Source organism: Zea mays, chromosome 6, assembly GCF_902167145.1.
Source record: "Zea mays cultivar B73 chromosome 6, Zm-B73-REFERENCE-NAM-5.0, whole genome shotgun sequence".
In the NCBI taxonomy this organism is placed as follows: Eukaryota; Viridiplantae; Streptophyta; class Magnoliopsida; order Poales; family Poaceae; genus Zea; species Zea mays.
Window position 1 is genome coordinate 120,286,776 of NC_050101.1, and position 19,104 is coordinate 120,305,879.

Below are 19,104 nucleotides of genomic sequence, written 5' to 3' on the forward strand. Positions count from 1 at the left end.
CTCTCTCTATAAGTTCAACCGAAGGTGCTTTTATAGTTTCGAAGAATACTTCCAAAGGTAGAGGGAGCCCCTGTGTCGCTGATTTGGCCAACAGATATGCATGTTCATTTTCTCCTCTTGGAATATTCTTGACAGAAAAACCTTCAAAAGAAGCCTCCAACCTTCGAACTGTATCCAGATATTTTTCGAGCTTCGGATCTCTCGCCTTACTACTTTTGTCTACATGACCAGAAATGACTTGAGGGTCAGTTTTAAGGATGGCCCTTTTTATACCCATTGCCTTTAACTTCCGAAGGCCCAACAGAAGTGCTTCGTATTCAGTAATATTATTTGTACAACTGAAGTCAAGCTTTGTTGCATAACATGTTTTGATTTTGGAAGGCGCAACTAGGACCACAGTTGCTCCTGCGTCGAAGGTTCCCCATGAACCATCGCAGAATACTGTCCAAGATTTGGCGTCTTTATTGGTTTCTTCTTCCTGAGCCCCTGGCGTCCAATCAGTAATGAAGTCTGCTAACGCCTGTGACTGAATTGAGGATCTATGTACATAATCAATACTGAACTCGTTGAGCTCCGCAGCCCATTGTCCAATCCTTCTAGTAGCTTCTCTGTTCCTCATTATGTCCTTTAGAGGCTGTGACGAAGGAACAATTATGTGATATACTTGAAAATAATGCCGAAGCTTCTTGAAGGCCATTAACACAGCATACAACACCTTCTCTAGTTCTGTATAATTTTTCTTTGATAAACTTAAAACTTCAGAGACGAAGTACACTGGAGCCTGCTTTTTGATTTGGCCATCTAGCTTCTCCTGTACAAGAGCCGCACTAACTGCAAAGTGCGAAGCTGCCACATATAAGAGTAATGGAGCCCCTGGCGAAGGTGGAGTTAGTGTTGTTAGATCGATCAAGTACTGCTTCAGCTCTTCAAAAGCTTTTTGCTGTGCCAGACCCCATTGAAAAACTTCGACTGACTTCAGTATTTCAAAGAATGGTAGATTTCTTTCTGCTGATCTGGATATGAATCTGTTTAATGAAGCTAGTCTTCCTGCCAGCCATTGGGCCCCCTTCTTTGTGTTTGGCGGCTCCATCCGAAGGATGGCTTCAATCTTGCTCGGGTTGGCTTCAATTCCCTTCGTTGATACCAAACAGCCAAGGAACTTGCCCTTCTTCACCCCAAAAACACACTTTTCTAGATTTAACTTCAGGTCAGCTTGCTTGAAATTGGCAAATGTCTCTTGCATCCGAAGGTAGCAATAGGTGCCACTGGGAGTTATGAAGCTAGTCTTCAGCTCGTCTTCCTTCTTCATCCAAATTTGATGATAGCCTGAGTAACAATCCAGTAGACTCATGAGCTCTGAAGAAGTTGCTGCATCTACTAGAGATTCTATTCTTGGCAATGGGAACTCGTCCTTTGGGCATGCCTTGTTGAGATCTGTGAAATCAATACACATTCTCCATTTACCATTGGCCTTCTTTACCATAATTGTGTTAGCTAGCCATTCTAGGTATTTCACCTCTCTGATGACATCGGCACTGAGAAGTCTCTTTACTTTGTTCCGAGCACCTTCAACTTTGTCTTCAGACATCTTCCGAAGCCTTTGTTTTCTTGGCCTAAAGGATGGATCCACATTGAGTGAATGTTCAATAACATCTCTGTTGACACCACAGAGATCATTGGCTGACCAAGCAAAGACATCTTTGTTGTTGAATAGAAATCTTAGCAAAGTCTTCTCTTGCTCATCAGATAATTGAGACCCCAGCAGTACCCTTTGTTCTGTTATGTCTTGACATAAAAGCATATGCTTCGGTTGATCCACTGAAGCAGTCTTCTCTCTTTTGTATTTATACTGCTGACAGGCTTTAGCTCCATCTATGTTATGGATTGCCTTTGAATCTGTCCAATTCCCTTCGACCCTTCTGGCAGCTTCTTGACTTCCATGGACAGCAATAGGCCCTTGTTCCGAAGGTATCTTCATGCATAAATATGCTGGATGAAGTATTGCTTCGAATGCATTAAGTGTCCCTCGATCAATGATTGCATTGTAGGGGTATTCCATGTCAACAATGTTAAAGATAACCTGTTCAGTCCTTGTGTTGTGGACATAGCCGAAGGTAACTGACATTGTGATTTTACCAAGTGCGACAATCTGCCTTCCTCCGAAGCCACAAAGAGGGTGTATAACATCATGAATCTTGTCTTCTGGCTCTTGCATCTGTCTGAAGTCCTTAGCAAATATGATATCGGTTGCACTGTCTGTGTCAACTAGAACATTATGGACCAGAAATCCCTTGATGACACAAGATATGATCATAGCATCATTGTGAGGGTAATCCTTAAGCTGAAGGTCCTCCTAGGAGAAGGTGATTGGGATGTGAGACCATTTGGACTTGATGAAGGGTCCGTGCACCCCAACATGTTTGTAAAGCCCAAAAAAATGTATAAGAGAAAAAATATATATTTATATGTTGATGTTTCAGAATTATAGAACCTTTGGAGATTAATTTATTTCCTTTTATTTTTGCATATTCGATTAATGAAAATAAATTAGTCAGATAACAAATAAATAAATACAGAAAAAATGCCTCTCATGCTGATATTCTTTGATTGCACGCCTAATTTAGTGGTCAAACGATACTTAAATTAAAATTGAAACATGGGAAAGAAATGATAAATACATAAAATAGGAAACAGAAAAAATAAAAAGAAGAAAAATGCAAGCCGTATGGGCCTAAACCCCCATGGTGCTGGCCCAAAACCATTCTTCCCCTTGCTGAAATCTGCCCACAAACTCCACCTGCGACGCACGATGTGGCCAGAATAGTGAGATTTGTTTATGATTTCTAGCCGGGATGATGTCACGCTGATGCTAGGAATGACATCACCTGCAGTATTGTTCCACTCGCTGACCGTGGGGGCCGGTTCCCAGTAGTTTTTTTCTTGCCAAAGCTCAAAACAGAATTGCGTCCTCGCCGTAGAATGCGATTGTGCGCCGATCGTGCCTGGGCTGTAACCGTCGTGCCCTACTTCTTAGCTACTCCGGCTGGGCGCCATCTGGTCGTCGCCTATAAATTGTCTCGCCTTCTCTCTCCTCTAGTCCCCTAACGCACCCTACTGCTGCCATTGCCAAATCGAGCTGGTCGTGAGAAATCGTGTTTGGGAGAGGGCGTTTGAGGCCAAACCAAGACAGAAGTCGTGGGGTCCTCTGGTGCTGTGTCTGGTGGCCACCGGCGTCAGTAGATCAGCGAAGGAAATTGCTCCATCCCCAAAGTCGTGCACCTCTGCGGGTCCCTAGAGTGTCGTGGTTGAGGACTACGACGACACGGATCCTGGTAACCTCCAGCCAGGCATTTCCCTTATTTTTTTCTTTTCTCCGCTTTGGATATTACCTTCCGAGAGAAAAAAAGTGAGCCAAGCTCCACATCGATGGCTGGTCTGGTGGCTGCTCCGTCGTAGCGGCCAACATGGCGTCTTCACTGTTGTCTGAGGAAGACGATGGGTGTGAGCCGTAGATCGGGGCGGGGCATGGCGTGTGCACGACGTTGGATTGAGGATCCAACGGCTCCGAAGGTAACAACCGTTTGGTGTCGGGATGATTTTAATCCGAGCCGCGAGATCTATATCCTACGGATGCTATTAGATGATATCCGTTCGGCTCTGGAATTTTACTAAAGAGACCCTGGTCTTTTTAATAACCAACCCACAGTCCTCTGCGGGATAGTTCTGAGTCTTAGGAATTTTATACAGCAGCCCCTGAACTCTTCGGAAATTGATGCGCAGTTAAAACCGACAAAAATCATTTAGAAAATGAATTTTTAATATAAAAACAATTCCTAGAACTTGTTTAATTCATAGAAAATTCATATTAAGTCCAAATTGATCCATTCCAGTTTCTAAAATTTTGTAATATTATTGTCTATCACTTAGAGCCTCTCTTTTGTCATGAAAACAGTAAGAAAAATAATCTCTCATTTAATCCTATTTTAAGCACATAAAACTTGGAAAATTCATATCTTAAAATCTATAACTCCAAAAATTATGATTCCTATTCCTAGGATTTTATTTTAATATGTAGATTATTACTGTGTATTTTGTTTACGTGTTTGGTGTGATGTTAATTTTCTCTGTATACTATGCTTGTTTGTGTTGTGGCGAGTAGAGGAGCCTGTGACTGAGGATCCTGGTGAGCAGCAGATAGAAGTAGTTGAGCAGGAGCTCATTGAAGGCAAGTTGTTCCCTTGACCACTTTTTACCCAATAATGTTCTTTAATATCATTTATCCATGCATAGTTTAATTTTGATGGGACCCAATAGGTCGCCCTAGATTGTTTATCTCATTACCTTGTTTACCCCTGAATCACTTGGGTAGTTTGCTATTGCTTTACATGGTTTTGGGATAATCACTTATTATATCTATGTTCCAATTCTTTTGTTATTTTATTTATGTTCATGTCAAGATCATTAATGTTAATTGGAACATAGAGCTTAACTTGAGAAACACGTGCCACCACAAGGGAGGAATGGGACCCCTTGGCTGACTAATTAGGAAAGCTAGTGGAAGACTACCTTACTTGAAAGGGGCAAGGGCAGTAGGGGAGTTGCATGCAAGGAGGTTCTCGATTTGATTTAGCTGCGATGGCGGTCAGACGGGGGATTCTTGCAAGTGCTCTTCCCATAAACTGTAGCGGGTTTTCGGAAGCTAGTAGAACTTTGTAAAGGTCTCGTAATGTTGCCCTGCCTCGCCTCCTAGGTAGAGGTGTATGGGAGTCGCGATCCCTTGGCAGATGGGTAACATGACTTGTGGGTAAAAGGTACAACCTCTGCAGAGTGTAAAACTATACTAACCGAGCTCACAGTCATGAGCAGCTCAGGACTCTCTGATGATTAAATTATGGAACTTAAATTCAATTTATCATTGGCATTGCATGGTTTATTATTAATTTTGTTCTATTACTTTATTTAAGGTTTGGTATTCACTTACACTTAGTAACTGCTAATAAAATTTTGACCAACTACTTAAAAGCAATGCTCAGCTTTAACCCCTGTCATTGATTAGTCTTACACATCACATGAACTCCCACCTTTATGAGTTTATGTCCACTGGTTCCCCACAACTTGTTGAGCTATGATCATGTGTGAGCTTACCTTTGCTATCTCACACCCCCTCCTCATAGGAGAAGAGCAGGTGATTCAGGAGGAGCCACAAGGCGAGAAGTTTGATCTGATCTAGGTGGCGTTTCTCGGTTGACATTGGCGCCAACGACGATCCTTAGTTCAATTTATATTTATTATTTTATTTTGTAATAAGACTTCCGCTATGTAATAAATACTCTGATTATTATGACATTTATCTCTATACACTCTGTTATTATATATGTTGTCTTCTTAGCGCATGTATGAGATGCACCTGGCTTTGTTCCTTAAAGCGGGTGTGACAATGTTGCACCCTTCTCTGCGTTTCTTTCTTCTGTTTCTTGCTAGCCGGCTCTGAACTTGAACCGCCTATTATCGGGAGCACCAGCTTCGTAGCCGAAGGTGCTACGACTTGGTTGTTGAACGAAGCCATCAGCTCAAAAGTGGAAGTGAGTTCACCGGAGGTAGACGCCAATGTTAGGGACTTGTTCTCCAATGCTATGAATTAAGAATAAGGCAACACAAGATGTTAAAGGTTAATACCCTTCGTCCTTCGAAGTATTATCTCCCTTAGGATATAATGATCTTCAGACAAAGGTCGTGAAGGATGTACCTTCATCGTCACAGTATATGTTAATGAAAGAAGCATATGAAATATAAGAGACAACATGAATAATCATGACATTATTAATATATTTTTATTATATTACAATGGATAAATAGAAATAATATTGAATTACATTTGTACCTTCGGCTTGATAAAGAGCAAAAGTCCAAGCGTGACGCAAGAGTGAGTACCAGTCAGCGTGAACAGTACGGGAGTACTGTTCACCTATTTATAGGCACGGGACGCAGCCCGGTCAAAATTACATTTATGACCTTGATAACTAGTTACAATTAACACAAATTATCATGGACTGATCGGTCTTTTCTTTTTTAAGTCGGTGCAGCCCTTCATCTCAAGCTATCATTATGCCGAAGCTCCTCAGACAGCAGCTTCGTGTATACCTTCGCACCGTGCTTGATTATACACTGATCTTTCGAAGACAGCAGCTTCGTGTATACCTTCACATTGTGCTTGATTATACGCTGATCTTTCGAAGGTATTTCTTTTTAAAGAACCTTCGACGACGAAGCAGAGCAGCAGACCCCCAACAGAACCCATACCCCAAAATATAGCACATATAAGAATCGAACCTGAACCAAAAAACCCAAATAGACCGACAATTCGGTCTATTCGAGTTTAGTTCGGGTTCAAGTTTCAGCCTTAGAATGACCACCCCTATGGAGGGCAACCCTCACGGTTTGTTAAAACAACGAACAAACTGATCCCTAGCTTCTCGCTGAACCGACTTAATTGCTCACAATATCCTCATAACTAGGTTGACTTAGCCAAAATGTATGTACAGAGCTCAGAACTTTTTGCAGAAACAGAAGAAACTGAGAGAGAAAAAAAACCCTACACAATGGAAGAAAACACTCGGAGAGTTCTTCAACCCAACGGGTTGACTAGCATCTTGTAGGTGTACTTGTACAATACAAGGTATAAAGAATGTTTATAAGCAGCACCATCCCTCCAAACACATGTTCCCAGCCTAGGTACAAAATTAAACACACAAGCAAGCCCCGTCCCGTCCAAAAGGTGCGGAGCAGAGGCCCATGCAAAAAAAATAATGTCTTGCCCTTGTACGTGTATGTATATCTGCAGTAAGGTGCACAAGAACATGACCTCTATAATACAATACCTGTCAAAATGCACTCCACGCATCCGTCCCATGTCTCGTCGGGCTGTTCGATGTCTCTGTTGATTTGAACGGCCCAGTTCCAAAGGGGTCGTCATCATCAAATGAGTAGCCCTGGTTGTTGAAGTCACTGTTCTTCATGGAATCAAACCTCGCAAATGTATCCGTTCTGTCATGGTCACTGCTGCTGTTCATGGAATCGTACCTCATGAAGCTGTTGCCCCCGCCTTGATCTGAAGTGCTGCGGAAAGAATCAAATCTCGCAAAGGCGTCATTACCGCCATTATCAGCATTGCTCCGGAAGGAATCAAATCTTGAGAAGCTGTCTATCTGTCCAAAAGAATTGTTGTCGTGCATGCCGAAGGAGCTGTATTGAGACATTGTGTCAAATGAATCATCTCCTGCTTCACTGTATCTGGGCGTGAGGTTTGAGTTGTACATTGGTGTACTCGGAACTGAAGAATCAAAGAATCCCTTTTGCTCTTTGCCGTACACGCTGCCAGCAGTAGGAGATTCTGCTCTGCTTGGGCCAGAATCAAACATGGATCTCTGCATTGGGGTGCTTGGAAAAGAGTCAAAGAATGGTTTCTGCGTTGGCGTACTTGGAGCAGAATCAAATACTGATTTCTGCATCGGTGTACTCGGAACAGAATCAAATACTGATTTCTGCACTGGTGTACCAGGGACGGAATCAAAGAGAGGCTTTTGCATCGGTGTGCTTGGGATGGAATAATCAAAGACTGAGTTTTGCATCGGTGTACTAGGGACGGAGTAATCGAAGACGGACTTCTGAACTGGTGTGCCTGGGATGGAATCAAAGAAAGGTTTCTCCATTGGAGTACCAGGAACAGAATCAAAAGATGGTTTCTGTTCCTTGACAAACAAACTATTAGATGAGGAACCTCCAGTCCTTATCGGTGGAAGACCTTGTGGCCCAAAGAAGAGATCTGAATCACCATTCTCACCATCCTGAGAAACAGATCGTGGAGGTAAGTACCAGATAGTGCAGTATATCTACAACATGATACGATGTCAGAAAGTGTGAATGGAATCTAACCTTATGACCAAAGTTCCATAGGGAGTCATTGTCAGTGCCATGATCAAATGATGGGGCCCATGAATGTCCATCATAAGTTTTATCTCCATGGGCAGAGGAATCCATTCCACGGTTACTGTAAAATATACCAGTGCAATAAAAAGATAACAAATACTGATTAAATACTACATGATTGAGAGTCGTCAACACCAAGAAAATTGGCAAAGAGCTTATGGTTGTATTCAGAATAGATGTATTTGCAAACAATTGAAGGGTCTTTTTTTCTAGCAAGAGATATGCATATTTCATGTAAAATGAAAAAAAAAAACAGAATATGTACCTGACGCTCTCAGTGGCACGTGGTAAGACGTCATTTGGTCCAGATTGCTTTGTATCAAGCTCATCGGTCGAACCATCGTCTCTGTTCTTGACAGGACTAACTGGAGGACTTTTTGTTGACTCTAGTTTGCTATTGGATGGTATTGCTTCAGGTTCAACTGCCTGCTCCACAGCAGCAGCAGCAGTAGATTTAGCAAACTTATTGTCTTCTTTCTCTGTTGATGCCCCATTTGTAGACACTTTGACATCTTCAACAGTAGGTTGACTCTTTGGTACAACGGGAGGCTCTACTTCAACTGTTAGTTCCTTTATGATGGAGAATCCTGGGGAAGTGTAAGCGGAGCAACATAGTTTAAAATACAATGTTGAACAAAAACACATAAAAACAATTGAGATCCTGGCAGAATCAAGATTCAAGGCATACCTTCATCTCCAAATCTGTCCCATTCTTCATCCCATGTAGCTGCTGTCTCTTGTATTCCAGTTTGCCAACCTAAAATAGAAAAATAAAAGCAAAGAGCATGATCCCTGTTAGCAAGTGGGATCAGATGAATCTCTGAAACATATTAGATTTTGCAATGAATACTGCATTTTGAATTGTTATGATACACAATAAAATAATCTATGATTCATTTTGCATTAGTTCATACCTAATAAACTGAAAATTAGTGGATGGTATTTCATTAAACAAGAGATAAAACCAGAACAGGCCAATACTGGATAGAAGTTAATAAAGAGACAGGATAGAAGCAAGTACCAAAAGGAAGTTCCACCAATGTAGTTGGCTTAGCTCTCAACCCATATCTCTTGCATTGTTCATTCAATGATTTCACAAGCTCCTCAAGATCAGACTGTATCTTATTAGCCCGCTCCTATAAACAGAGGAAAAATATGATCAGGAAAGAGATGTATGGCATAAATGTAACCAAGAAAATATATTAGAAGAGCGAAAATACAAACCTGAAGCTTTTCATCACTTTCATCCCCTTTTTGCAGCTTAACTATGGCGTTATAAATTTCAAGTTTCTTCTCCTGAAAACATAAGAAAAATAAAATATGCTCATAGCCGGATTTCAAGGATGATGTTCACGGTTTTCTAAATAAATTGATAAAATGAAATATACCTGGATCTCACGGAAACTGGCCTCATCCATTGTTAATTTTGATGCCACATCTCCAACCTTCTTGCATCTTTCATCATATTTTGCTGCAAGGGATTGAACCTGATATAGAACTGATAACTGTGAGATTTGTGCAAAACATCACTAGAACATCACTAGCTTACTACGCAGGATGAAATCTTTTGGTCCAAGGGTAGGGATAAATATAGGCAGTAGTTTGGTGTCTGGTTTGGCCCTGGGAACCCTGGGTGCTACAAGACTGTAAGCTGAGGTATGTACAGCCTGAATCAGGCCGTGTGCGTCCCTGTGGAGTTATCCCCTTGTTCTTCATTCGCTGCTACTTCCTGCTGTTAAGCATAAACATTCCAGTATTTCCATTTCGTATGTAATGGAAATGGGGATAATCCTCAATTCGAAAAAGAAAAAAAAAATCACTAGAACAAAGAATGCCCACTCTTACACGTCCTCATACAAGGGACTCCACAGGGTATAATCAAATTGTAGCACAAAATATAATGCCCAAAACATTCCTAGCTCCTTCTAAAGCAATATATGATATGATTCCACAGGTTTAAAAACTCTTGAACTTCTTGATATCTAAGGCTTGTAAATATCTTGGGAGCACGTAACAATAGGAACCTTGAACAAACATTCTGCGTGAGTTAAATGAAGTGAGGGGTAAGATGCTGGAGATATGATTTTCATCAATCTTTATGCCTCAGAGCCAGACAGCAGCTGCACTTCAGAACCCACAAACAATTTCTACAACCATTTGCCCCAAAAGGGCAGGAAATAGAATCGTGGAGAAAATTACCTCACGTTTATCGGCAGACATACTTTCTGAGACTTCATTAAGCCTGTTCTCACACCTACTTTTGTAAAGAATCTATGGCAATACAATGAAAATAAGTCAGACAGGAATATATTAAAGTAGCACACAAATATGTTATACTATGTAGTATTGTTCACTGTTCAGCACTTCATATACATGTTATATCATCTTTGTCTGTGGCTCTTGTTGGGTTTCATCTATGGGCTACAATACTACATCCCCCAATTTATTTGTGACACAAGGTTCTTTTGGGGAATTTGGGGGGTTGTTGATGATATGCCAAGTTAGCAGAAGATAGTTATGCAGCTAGATGGGTAACTAGAGGTTGAATGAAAATGCTAGCATGACAATTGAAACTAGTGCAGTAGAACCTGAATCAAAATACATGTTTGTATTTACAGAAAGGCATGTTGCTACAGAATACTTACAAGCTCCTGCATCTTGGTGCGATAAAACTCGGTCTTCTCTCTAGAATCCTGGATTTCCTTTTCCAATTCTTGGACCTTCGCAGAGGATTAAAATAATGTTATGATAACACATCAGGATAACCTAAATGAGTAGAACTGAATGAAGTCACAATTTTGAGTTTAGCTTACGGAAATAATTTATCTAGAGATCAAGCGCCACTGCCATTTAAATTACCATAAGAAATATGATTGGAACATCTGAAACAATATTGTAATCATTAAATTGTGTGCCAAAGAATTTGATCTTGTTTATATTTTTCACATTTTGACAATAACAAACAAAAGAGGTACTGAAAAAATAACTTCAAAAATATAATTTTGTTTTCTTCTGTTTTGTCGAAATGAAGACAAAGACTCTTGAAATAAGGAAACAGAACAGTATACTTTCTTATCAGCATCTGAAGCTTCCTTAAACTTTGCATCCAGTGTGCCTTGTTCCTCCTTGCTCAACTGGCCAACTAGATGTTCCTCCAATACAGGGATCTTTGGCTTTTGTTGCTCTGCCTTAACAGTATCGTCAGCATCTAAAGGAAGAGGCCTTCGAGATGTTGGCTTCATGGATGAGGGAAGCATCCCATGATGTGGTCCTTGCATTCCTCTACTTGCGAATCCTTCAACAAGTGTTCAGTAAAAACAGCATCATTGACAATGTATTCCCTTAGGGCTTGTTTGGGAGTAAAGGTAATGGAGTGGATTGGAGGGCATATAATCCTCCACTATTCAATTTTAGATAGCAAGGGATTATAGTCCTATCAATACCCTTCATTCCACTTGCTCCCAAACAAGCCCTTAGAAGACGGTGATAGAAAAAATGAACTTAGCAGTTTCTTTTGTATATATACCTGTACTTGCATGAGAAGGCGGTCCACTAGGGTTTCCTGCAAACTGGCCGGTAGAGGGTAGCGAGGTGCCCTCAGCCCAAATACCATCTGGTAGTACATCAGGAAGAGGACGATGCTCTCGGTGTCTCTCCATTAAATACACGGCAACACAAAATTCCTTGAAAGACAGCATCCCATCCTTATCCTGATCAGACAAATCCCATACCTTCCTTAAGATATCTGTAGGTGGAGGGGCAGATTTTTAGAAACTTTATATGAATAGGAACTCAATTTCAGAGGAAACTTTGTACATCGTAAGTAATTCACAATGGAAAGAAAACAAGATAGTAAATTAGGAACTCTTCAATGCACCTTTGACAATGATATAACGCAATAAATTGTAAATTGAAGGAATATCAAAGCATTGTGGTAATGGACTGGGACACTTAATTCCCATGATTATGATGCTAGCCCAAGTAGAAAACACAGCTCCAAGGACATGAAGAAGCACATATGAATTCAGCGCAGCTAGTAATTGAAAAATAACTGAGCACCAATGTATGCACACACGCAAGAGATGTATCGAAATATATGCACAACTAGTTCTGATTTCTGGATGAACTTGGTAACCACAAAAACTAAGGAAACATCTAATAAATCACCTAAAATATAAGTTCCATAGCAATAAAAGGAAAAGGAAAACGGTATGGTGGAGACTACAGACAATAAAATATAAATGGCCATCTCAGCAAATTGATGTTCTCTGCAGGTTATACTGTCCATATAGTTATCAACTAATTATTTACTTGGATTACTGAAAATGCAGTTAGTAGAATCATAGCAGAAAGAAACAATGCTATAAATTACAGGATCTAGAAAGAGCAGAGTAAACATAAAGAGGCATTTGATGTACCTCTTGGCAGCCTCCAACTTAAAAATAGATTCCTTGCTTCTTCGCCGGTGATCTTCCCATCACGATCTCTGTCTACCTTGATAAATACAATCATGTATTTCCTGACATCCACTTGAGTGATTTTTGGCCATGGGGCCTGAGATTGGTATGGGTTTGAAGGAATTTGTCCACCAGGAATATTTGCACCCACTGGTCCTGGAGTGCTTGGAATAGCATTAAATTGTTGTTGCCTAGGAGCTGGCTGACTGTGTGGCAACTGGCTAGTATGAGAAGGAAGCGACGATATACCCTGCAAAGGACCGGCCTGCATTGGCTTAGGAGGGTGATGAGGTCCAGCAGCTGAGGCAGGAGCTGTAGAACTGGGAAGATTATTTGGAACATTGGGGGTCAAAGCTGACTCTTGTTTCGCTTGTAGAGTCACAGAAAAAGGGTCAACACCAAAAGTTGAGTTAGATGGCAATCCATTACCCAAGGGTACCAATGTCTTGGAGTCACTAACTGATGGTTGTGAAGGCATCATGTTTACGTTTGTTGAATTTGCATTGGCAGGTGTTGTAGCACCCGGCATATGAGAATTGTAGACTGGCAGAGGAGTTGAATTCTGTGCTGAAATTCCTGCAGTAGTAAGGTTGCCCTGCGGAGAAATACCTCTGGTTGGAGCTTGTGAAGTTGCACCCAACGAACTTGCACTCCTCTTACCACTAAACCAATCCGTAGCGAGATTTGTTGTGGTTGAGCTGGTATGGTTTAGCCCACTAGGACCACCTCCCACGGGTGGCCTTGATGCAACTCCCTGAACAGGGGGCACAGTGTTTGCATTTGGAGGTTGTGGCGGCCTCACTTGTGGATTTGATGATGCCCCAGGAAGCACTTGTGGTCCTCTTACAGCAGGATTCTGTTGACCAGACCCTAGTGCTCGAGTGGCATTCGGGGGGCTAGCTACACTGTTTGTCTGAGGACCAGCAGTAGAAACATTTATCCGAGGAGCAGGTATCTTTGCAGCAGCTGGACCAAATAATGCTGACCTAACAATATCAGGTGTCAATTCTCGACCGCTCTGAGCTACTGTGACAAGTTTAAGCGAATTGCAGAAGTCTTCGCGCCCAAGGAAACCAGTCCGATTTTTATCAGCATATGTCCAAATCTGAACCGCAGAAGAGGAAATACAAAGCTATCAGAAAGAAGCAAATCTAACTGCAATGTGCAGTTCAATTGTGTTTAAATTTCTAATAATAACAAGATTCCAGTATATTACAATTGGTTGGAGAGTGCAATGTGCAGTTTGGTGTGCTTCCAAATAAGGGATGCACGGGTATTTCTTCCAAATAAAACTTGAAATGCAGCAGATGTTTACAGCTAAAGGTTGGTAAATTTTGGAATGGCAAAGCAGTACTCCACTAAAAGTTGTTCATTCCTAAAACCGTCACTCTCTCGTACAGAATCCAAATCTGAACACTACAAAGGCACATGCTAAGGTAGTCTTGTACGCAACTTGGATTCCAACAGCATAACAAGTTGATGCCCGACTCAAGTGGAAAGCCCCAACCCAATGCGTGACCTAAACCTCAGTTGTCTACACTTTAGGGAGAACAACACAGAAACTTAAAATGGTATTCCAAGCTTCAATTGGCGAGCTCACAGCGCTAGAGAGAGAGAGAATGAGCGAGCTAGAGCATCAAATTACGCAGCTAGATAAGTCAGGAGTACCGCACATCTAATTGTAAGCATGAAGCACTGACAAAGCAACTAAAGTTGATCTGCTTGGTCGGTGGGAAAGGACTAAAATACAGCGACATCCACAGTGAGCAAAGAAGAGCAGAGCAGGCTCCAAATCTCGGCGCCTCGAGCCCACTACAGCTCGGAATCCCGAGCGGTGCAACGGCCAACAGCAGCCACCCCCGCGATTGGAGCCGCAAGGTGGCTCGAGTGTCGCAGATCATCGAGGAGCAAGTCGCGCGGCGCGGCGCGGAGGAGGGGAGATCTAAGGTTCACCTGCGCTAGGACGGGCTGCGGGAGGCCGGAGCCCTTGAAGAAGGCGACGGCCTCCTGGCCGCTGATCCGGCCGTCGCGGTCCAGATCCGCGGCGCAGAAGTAGGCGTCGAAGGCCGCCTCCATCGCCCCCGGAGGAGGGCTGGGGCGGGAGGCACCAGTCGCCGGCCGGCGAGATCGGGAGGAGTGGCAGGTGTAGCCGCGCGTGTCGGCGTGCGGGCGGTGCCTTCGCCTTGTGTCGTCTGTTTGTCCGCCCCGACGAAGATGAGTTGCATTGCATTTCGCTGGATCCTCCGGGGGCAAAGTAGCCGTGCAACACAAAAACTTTCATCACATCAAGGGGCTTAAGATTTCTGGCTAGAGTTTAAGTACTTGCGGTTACTTTTGGAAAAGAACATAAAAGAAGAAGGGATGGTTGGAAATGTTAAATTCCGAGGACCATATACGCCAGCAAAGTACACGGCGCGGAACATAGGAGAAGTAGCATATTAAGGGGAGACAATTACATATGTAGGACTCTAAACATCGTGCTTCGTAATAATGGTATTCATAACATTTTTTCCATAAAAATAGGACTACAAACATTACCTAATTGATTGTACTGCCATTTACCATATATTCTTCCTTTTCTAATGTATTCTCATGTATTTGATGTCTAATAAGGAGACATTTATTCTTCTAGAATTATACGCAACGAAGAAGCATGAACTGCATGTCGAACTGGAGAGAACCGGCCATGAACCACGGTCAAGCTTCCCTGTGACCCTGTGTCACGTATTTCCGCCGCGGCCACGCCCAGCAAGGCGCGTCCACTTGCTCTCCGGTCACACGCAGGCAGCCCCGCGTCCCATGACTTCGCATCTTCCTCTCGTACTCGCTGTGTGAAGTTTTCCTTTGAGATATACGTTTCCTTTCTAATCCTCGTAGGGCAACATGGTCAGAAACTTCAGCTGCAAGATCCACCTCTTTCAAAAACGTCAGCAATCCAACTACCTGCAACTATTAAGGGTCCGTTCGGTTGTACAGGAATAAACCATGATTCGTTCCAGCTCATCAAAATCTATATAAATTAGAGAAGTAATCCGGCTAGGAATCAATTCAGGGCTCCAACCCCTAAAAACCGAACAGGGCCTAAAGTATCTTTGTTCCTGACGCATAGCAAGCAAACGGATGAAAGAGATTAGGGGAGTGGGGGCAGTTGTCTTGCTCGCGCAGCTCGTCGGACGGCGCAGCGAGGGCCAGCTCGACAACCTGCGCGTCTCTGGCCAGCACAGCTGCACAGGGCGCGGGGGCACCCGTCCGGCGGTGGGTGTTTTTTCAGAGATCGGGCGATCCTTGTTTTGCTTGTCCATGGCGGCACAGAGAAGACGAGAAAGGTAGACGTGAGTATAAAATAACCAGTGGCGTTGATCCGGACGTCAATCACTGTGTTGAGAACCGGCGGCGGTGCTCTCTGCATAAATACGTATTTTTATGTGTGTTTGTTTGCTTACTCTTAATTACAGGTGATTGGACAAAGATTGTGGACGGTGTGATGAGGCCGAGGCTGAGGAGGGAGAGAAGGACCACCCGTAGGACGAAGGAGGAGGCACAGATGCCCTAGCAAGACGAGGACGTGCACCAGCAGATGGACGATGCGGCGTAGCAAGCCACCGTCGATGCAGCGTAGCGGGACACGTCTAGTTTTGGCGCCTTTGGTTCGACACGAGTTTACTTGCGAGGTCCCGTGAGTCTCCCCCAGCGATCGATACGTTGTGACCGACGCCCGATGATTCGACCAGAGGGGAAAATGTATGTGACTTTAGATGTTCTCAGTGCTTCTTCATATTATATGTTTGCGAACACAAGGTTTACTTGTCCCTTATGGTTTAGGTTGATGATGAGTGATTGTCAACTGGTAGCACTCTAGGGTAGTCGGTCGTCTTGTGGTGTACAAGTGTGGAGCACACGGACGATGGTCGATGGCTGTGGTGAAGGTCATACGGGCTCATGCTCATGGACCGAAAGCGGTGAAGGTCCAATGATGGGTCTTGGTTGATGGACCAGAGCAGCCTAGTGACCAGCCGTGGTGGCTGACACCTAGGACACGCACTCGCGAGAGGACATGGCAGAGTGGCGTCGGTTCCAGAGGGAACCGGTGGTGGCATGTGGTGTCACAGCGAAGGGTGCATCAAGGCGAAGCAACTTTATGTGAAGCGCATGGTCGTCAGATCGAAAACCTAAGAGTTGTTCTATTTTGTCCCTCGCAAAGTGGATAGACTCTAAATAGGTGTAGTTTAGGAGATATAAATAACCATCTATAAATAGAGGGGAGGGCTGGTTAGTTCAGCATCTCTTGGCTGCCATTTTATTTAGAGCACTTGTTTAAAACGCCTAGTTTTCTCTCTAGGAAGTCATCATTTGAGCCGAGGGATCCGCAATGATTTTGTAACCGTCAACAGTGTTCTTGCTCTGCAAAGTTTAATCTGAGGAAGGGTCGCTGGTATAGCCCACCGGTTTTGCTTGGCTTCAATTTCAGTTTGTGCCCTTGCTGATTTTCTGAAGTCTTTTGTTCTTGAGTTTTCCCCTTCCCTTCCCTTGTGGATTTGTGAAGAACCTTCAAGTTATTATGATATGGGTGCTGTTGGGGATTGATGTGTGAGAATATATACTCTTTGGATCACTGTGTATGCCCATAAGGTGCAGTTCTTAGTCGTGATTCGAGTTGCTTCCCCTTAGAATTTGTTTTGAGAAAACCCCATCAAAACCCACTCTTGAGATTTTGGATCCGCGCTTTGTTTTCTGATTTGCTCGGTTTGTTACTTGAACTAAGGATATTTTCCCCCCACAGAAACTATATGCAAACTTTGAGCTTGTTCTGGGCAGTTTTCTCTACCTAGCATTGTCGCCCGTGTGCGCGACAATGCTGGCCCCCGGCACTGCCGGATTAACCAGCAGAACTTCGACCACCGGAGAATCTTGGGACGACGGGTTCTACTGCGTGGACCTCATGGCAGGCCACCTTGAGGCGATGCTTGTTGCCATACACTTCAGCCCCACCGATGATCATGAGGCATCCCATTGTTTTGTGGAAATCCATGGTGGGGGTCTCCCGCTGCACCGGTTTTGCTGGCTCCTCCGGTTTTGCCTTCTTGGCAGGTGGCTTAGAAATGAAGCACTTCAGGAGTTCGCACTCCCGGAGCTTGTGGCAGACGGTGAAGCCGTGATTCTGGCACGACGAGTTCATCAACTTCTAGAAATGGTCGCTACCATTTTTCACAGGTGGCCTGGGTGGCCGATCTGCGGTGGTGACTTCTTCTTCATCGTGCCGAGGACGATGGTTCCTTCGGTGCCTATTGGGGTGCTTCTGATGCTCCCTCTTCTCAACGTTGGGCTTGCCGGTGTCACGCAAGTTTTTTCCATTGCAGAAAATTGTCCCCACTGCATCTTCCTCGTCGGTGAACTTGGTTGCTATGTGGAGCAGGTCGACAGTTGTTCTTGGTCTCCCTCGCCCAAGCTTGTGGACGAGTGCCTCGTTGGTAGTGTCGTAGGTGAAGGCGCTTGCTACGTCAGCGTCTGTGGCATCGAGGAGTTCGTTTCTCTTTTGAGAAAACCTCTAGATGTAATCTCGAATGACTTCTCCACTCTTTTAGGTGCACCTTATGAGGTCTCAAGAGCTTCCTGGGAGCTTGTAGGTGCCTTGGATGTTTTCGACGAAGGCCTTCCAGAGGTCGACCCAATCGTGGATGGTACCGCCAGTTGGTAGATGCTTGAGCCAGCCCCTCAGAACCTCCACAAGATGGTTGGAGAGGAATTGGATGATGAGGTGGTCGTCTTTGATTCCCACCATGCGACATGCGAGACGATAATCTTCCAACCATACGCCAGGGTCTGAGGACCTGTCGTATTTGTTAATCTTCCAATCATATGCCTAGCCCAATTCCCAACACTAATCCTGTGCCACCTACTAGAGAGGAGGAGCAAGACGGCGTTATCGGTGACCTGAGGATAGAGGACAGGGGCAACTCAATTTGCGTAAATCTACAGGAGGGGATGGAGCAATGGCGGATGGAGCATCGGCGAGTAGCCTCCCATGTCTCTGCATGCTCCATCCTTTCTGCCCTTCCCTCTGCCTCGGACACGCACCGGGGACCCAATGATGATGTGGTGGGGGTGACGAGGCCACGACGGCGCAGCACCGGTGGTCATTAGCCTAGGCCGGTTGCGGGCAGGGGCGGCGATGGTGTGGCTGCACAACTACATTAGCTGTGGCGTGGGCCAGCAGTGGACAGGGTTGGGGGTTGCGCGGCCACGCCGGTGCGACTCTGGCAGCCATGGGCGTGGGCCAGCAATGACAGAGAGTGAGGATGGGGCGTCAGTGGAGATGAGAGAAAAATAAAACAATGGTACCTCAGCAATCAGCGACATGATGGTTAATTACCCCACATCCGAGGAGATACAAAATTAGTGTTTTAGAGTAAATTTTGAGGTACTCCAAAAATATGGAGATGACTCCCATCTCCACTTTTTTCTGGAGATGGAGATGGTGGAATGAATGTGTTTGGCATGAAATTTGGTGGAGCTGGTGAAGTGAAGTTGTTTTAGGTGCTTTGTGTTAAAAATATGCCCTAGAGATAATCATAGAGATGATCATATTTCTTTGTATCCATAATATATTGTTTATGGAATATCCATGATAGGCATCTTGTATTAATTAACAATTACGTGAATT

The 19,104-nt window shown here is 43.8% G+C and overlaps 1 protein-coding gene across 1 annotated transcript; it reads right to left on the reverse strand.

Annotated features, from left to right (window-relative positions):
- Positions 1-6,486: 6,486 nt before the first annotated feature.
- Positions 6,487-14,977, reverse strand: LOC103629877 (epidermal growth factor receptor substrate 15). The gene is made up of 13 exons (XM_008650981.4): positions 14,397-14,977; positions 12,405-13,548; positions 11,513-11,731; positions 11,055-11,281; positions 10,632-10,706; positions 10,186-10,257; positions 9,375-9,473; positions 9,211-9,282; positions 9,008-9,122; positions 8,675-8,743; positions 8,252-8,573; positions 7,933-8,047; positions 6,487-7,844 (listed from the first exon to the last, which is right to left on the reverse strand). Exons 1-13 carry the CDS (start codon positions 14,517-14,519, stop codon positions 6,882-6,884), a joined length of 3,615 nt encoding a protein of 1,204 aa, XP_008649203.1. The 5' UTR covers positions 14,520-14,977; the 3' UTR covers positions 6,487-6,881.
- Positions 14,978-19,104: the final 4,127 nt, after the last annotated feature.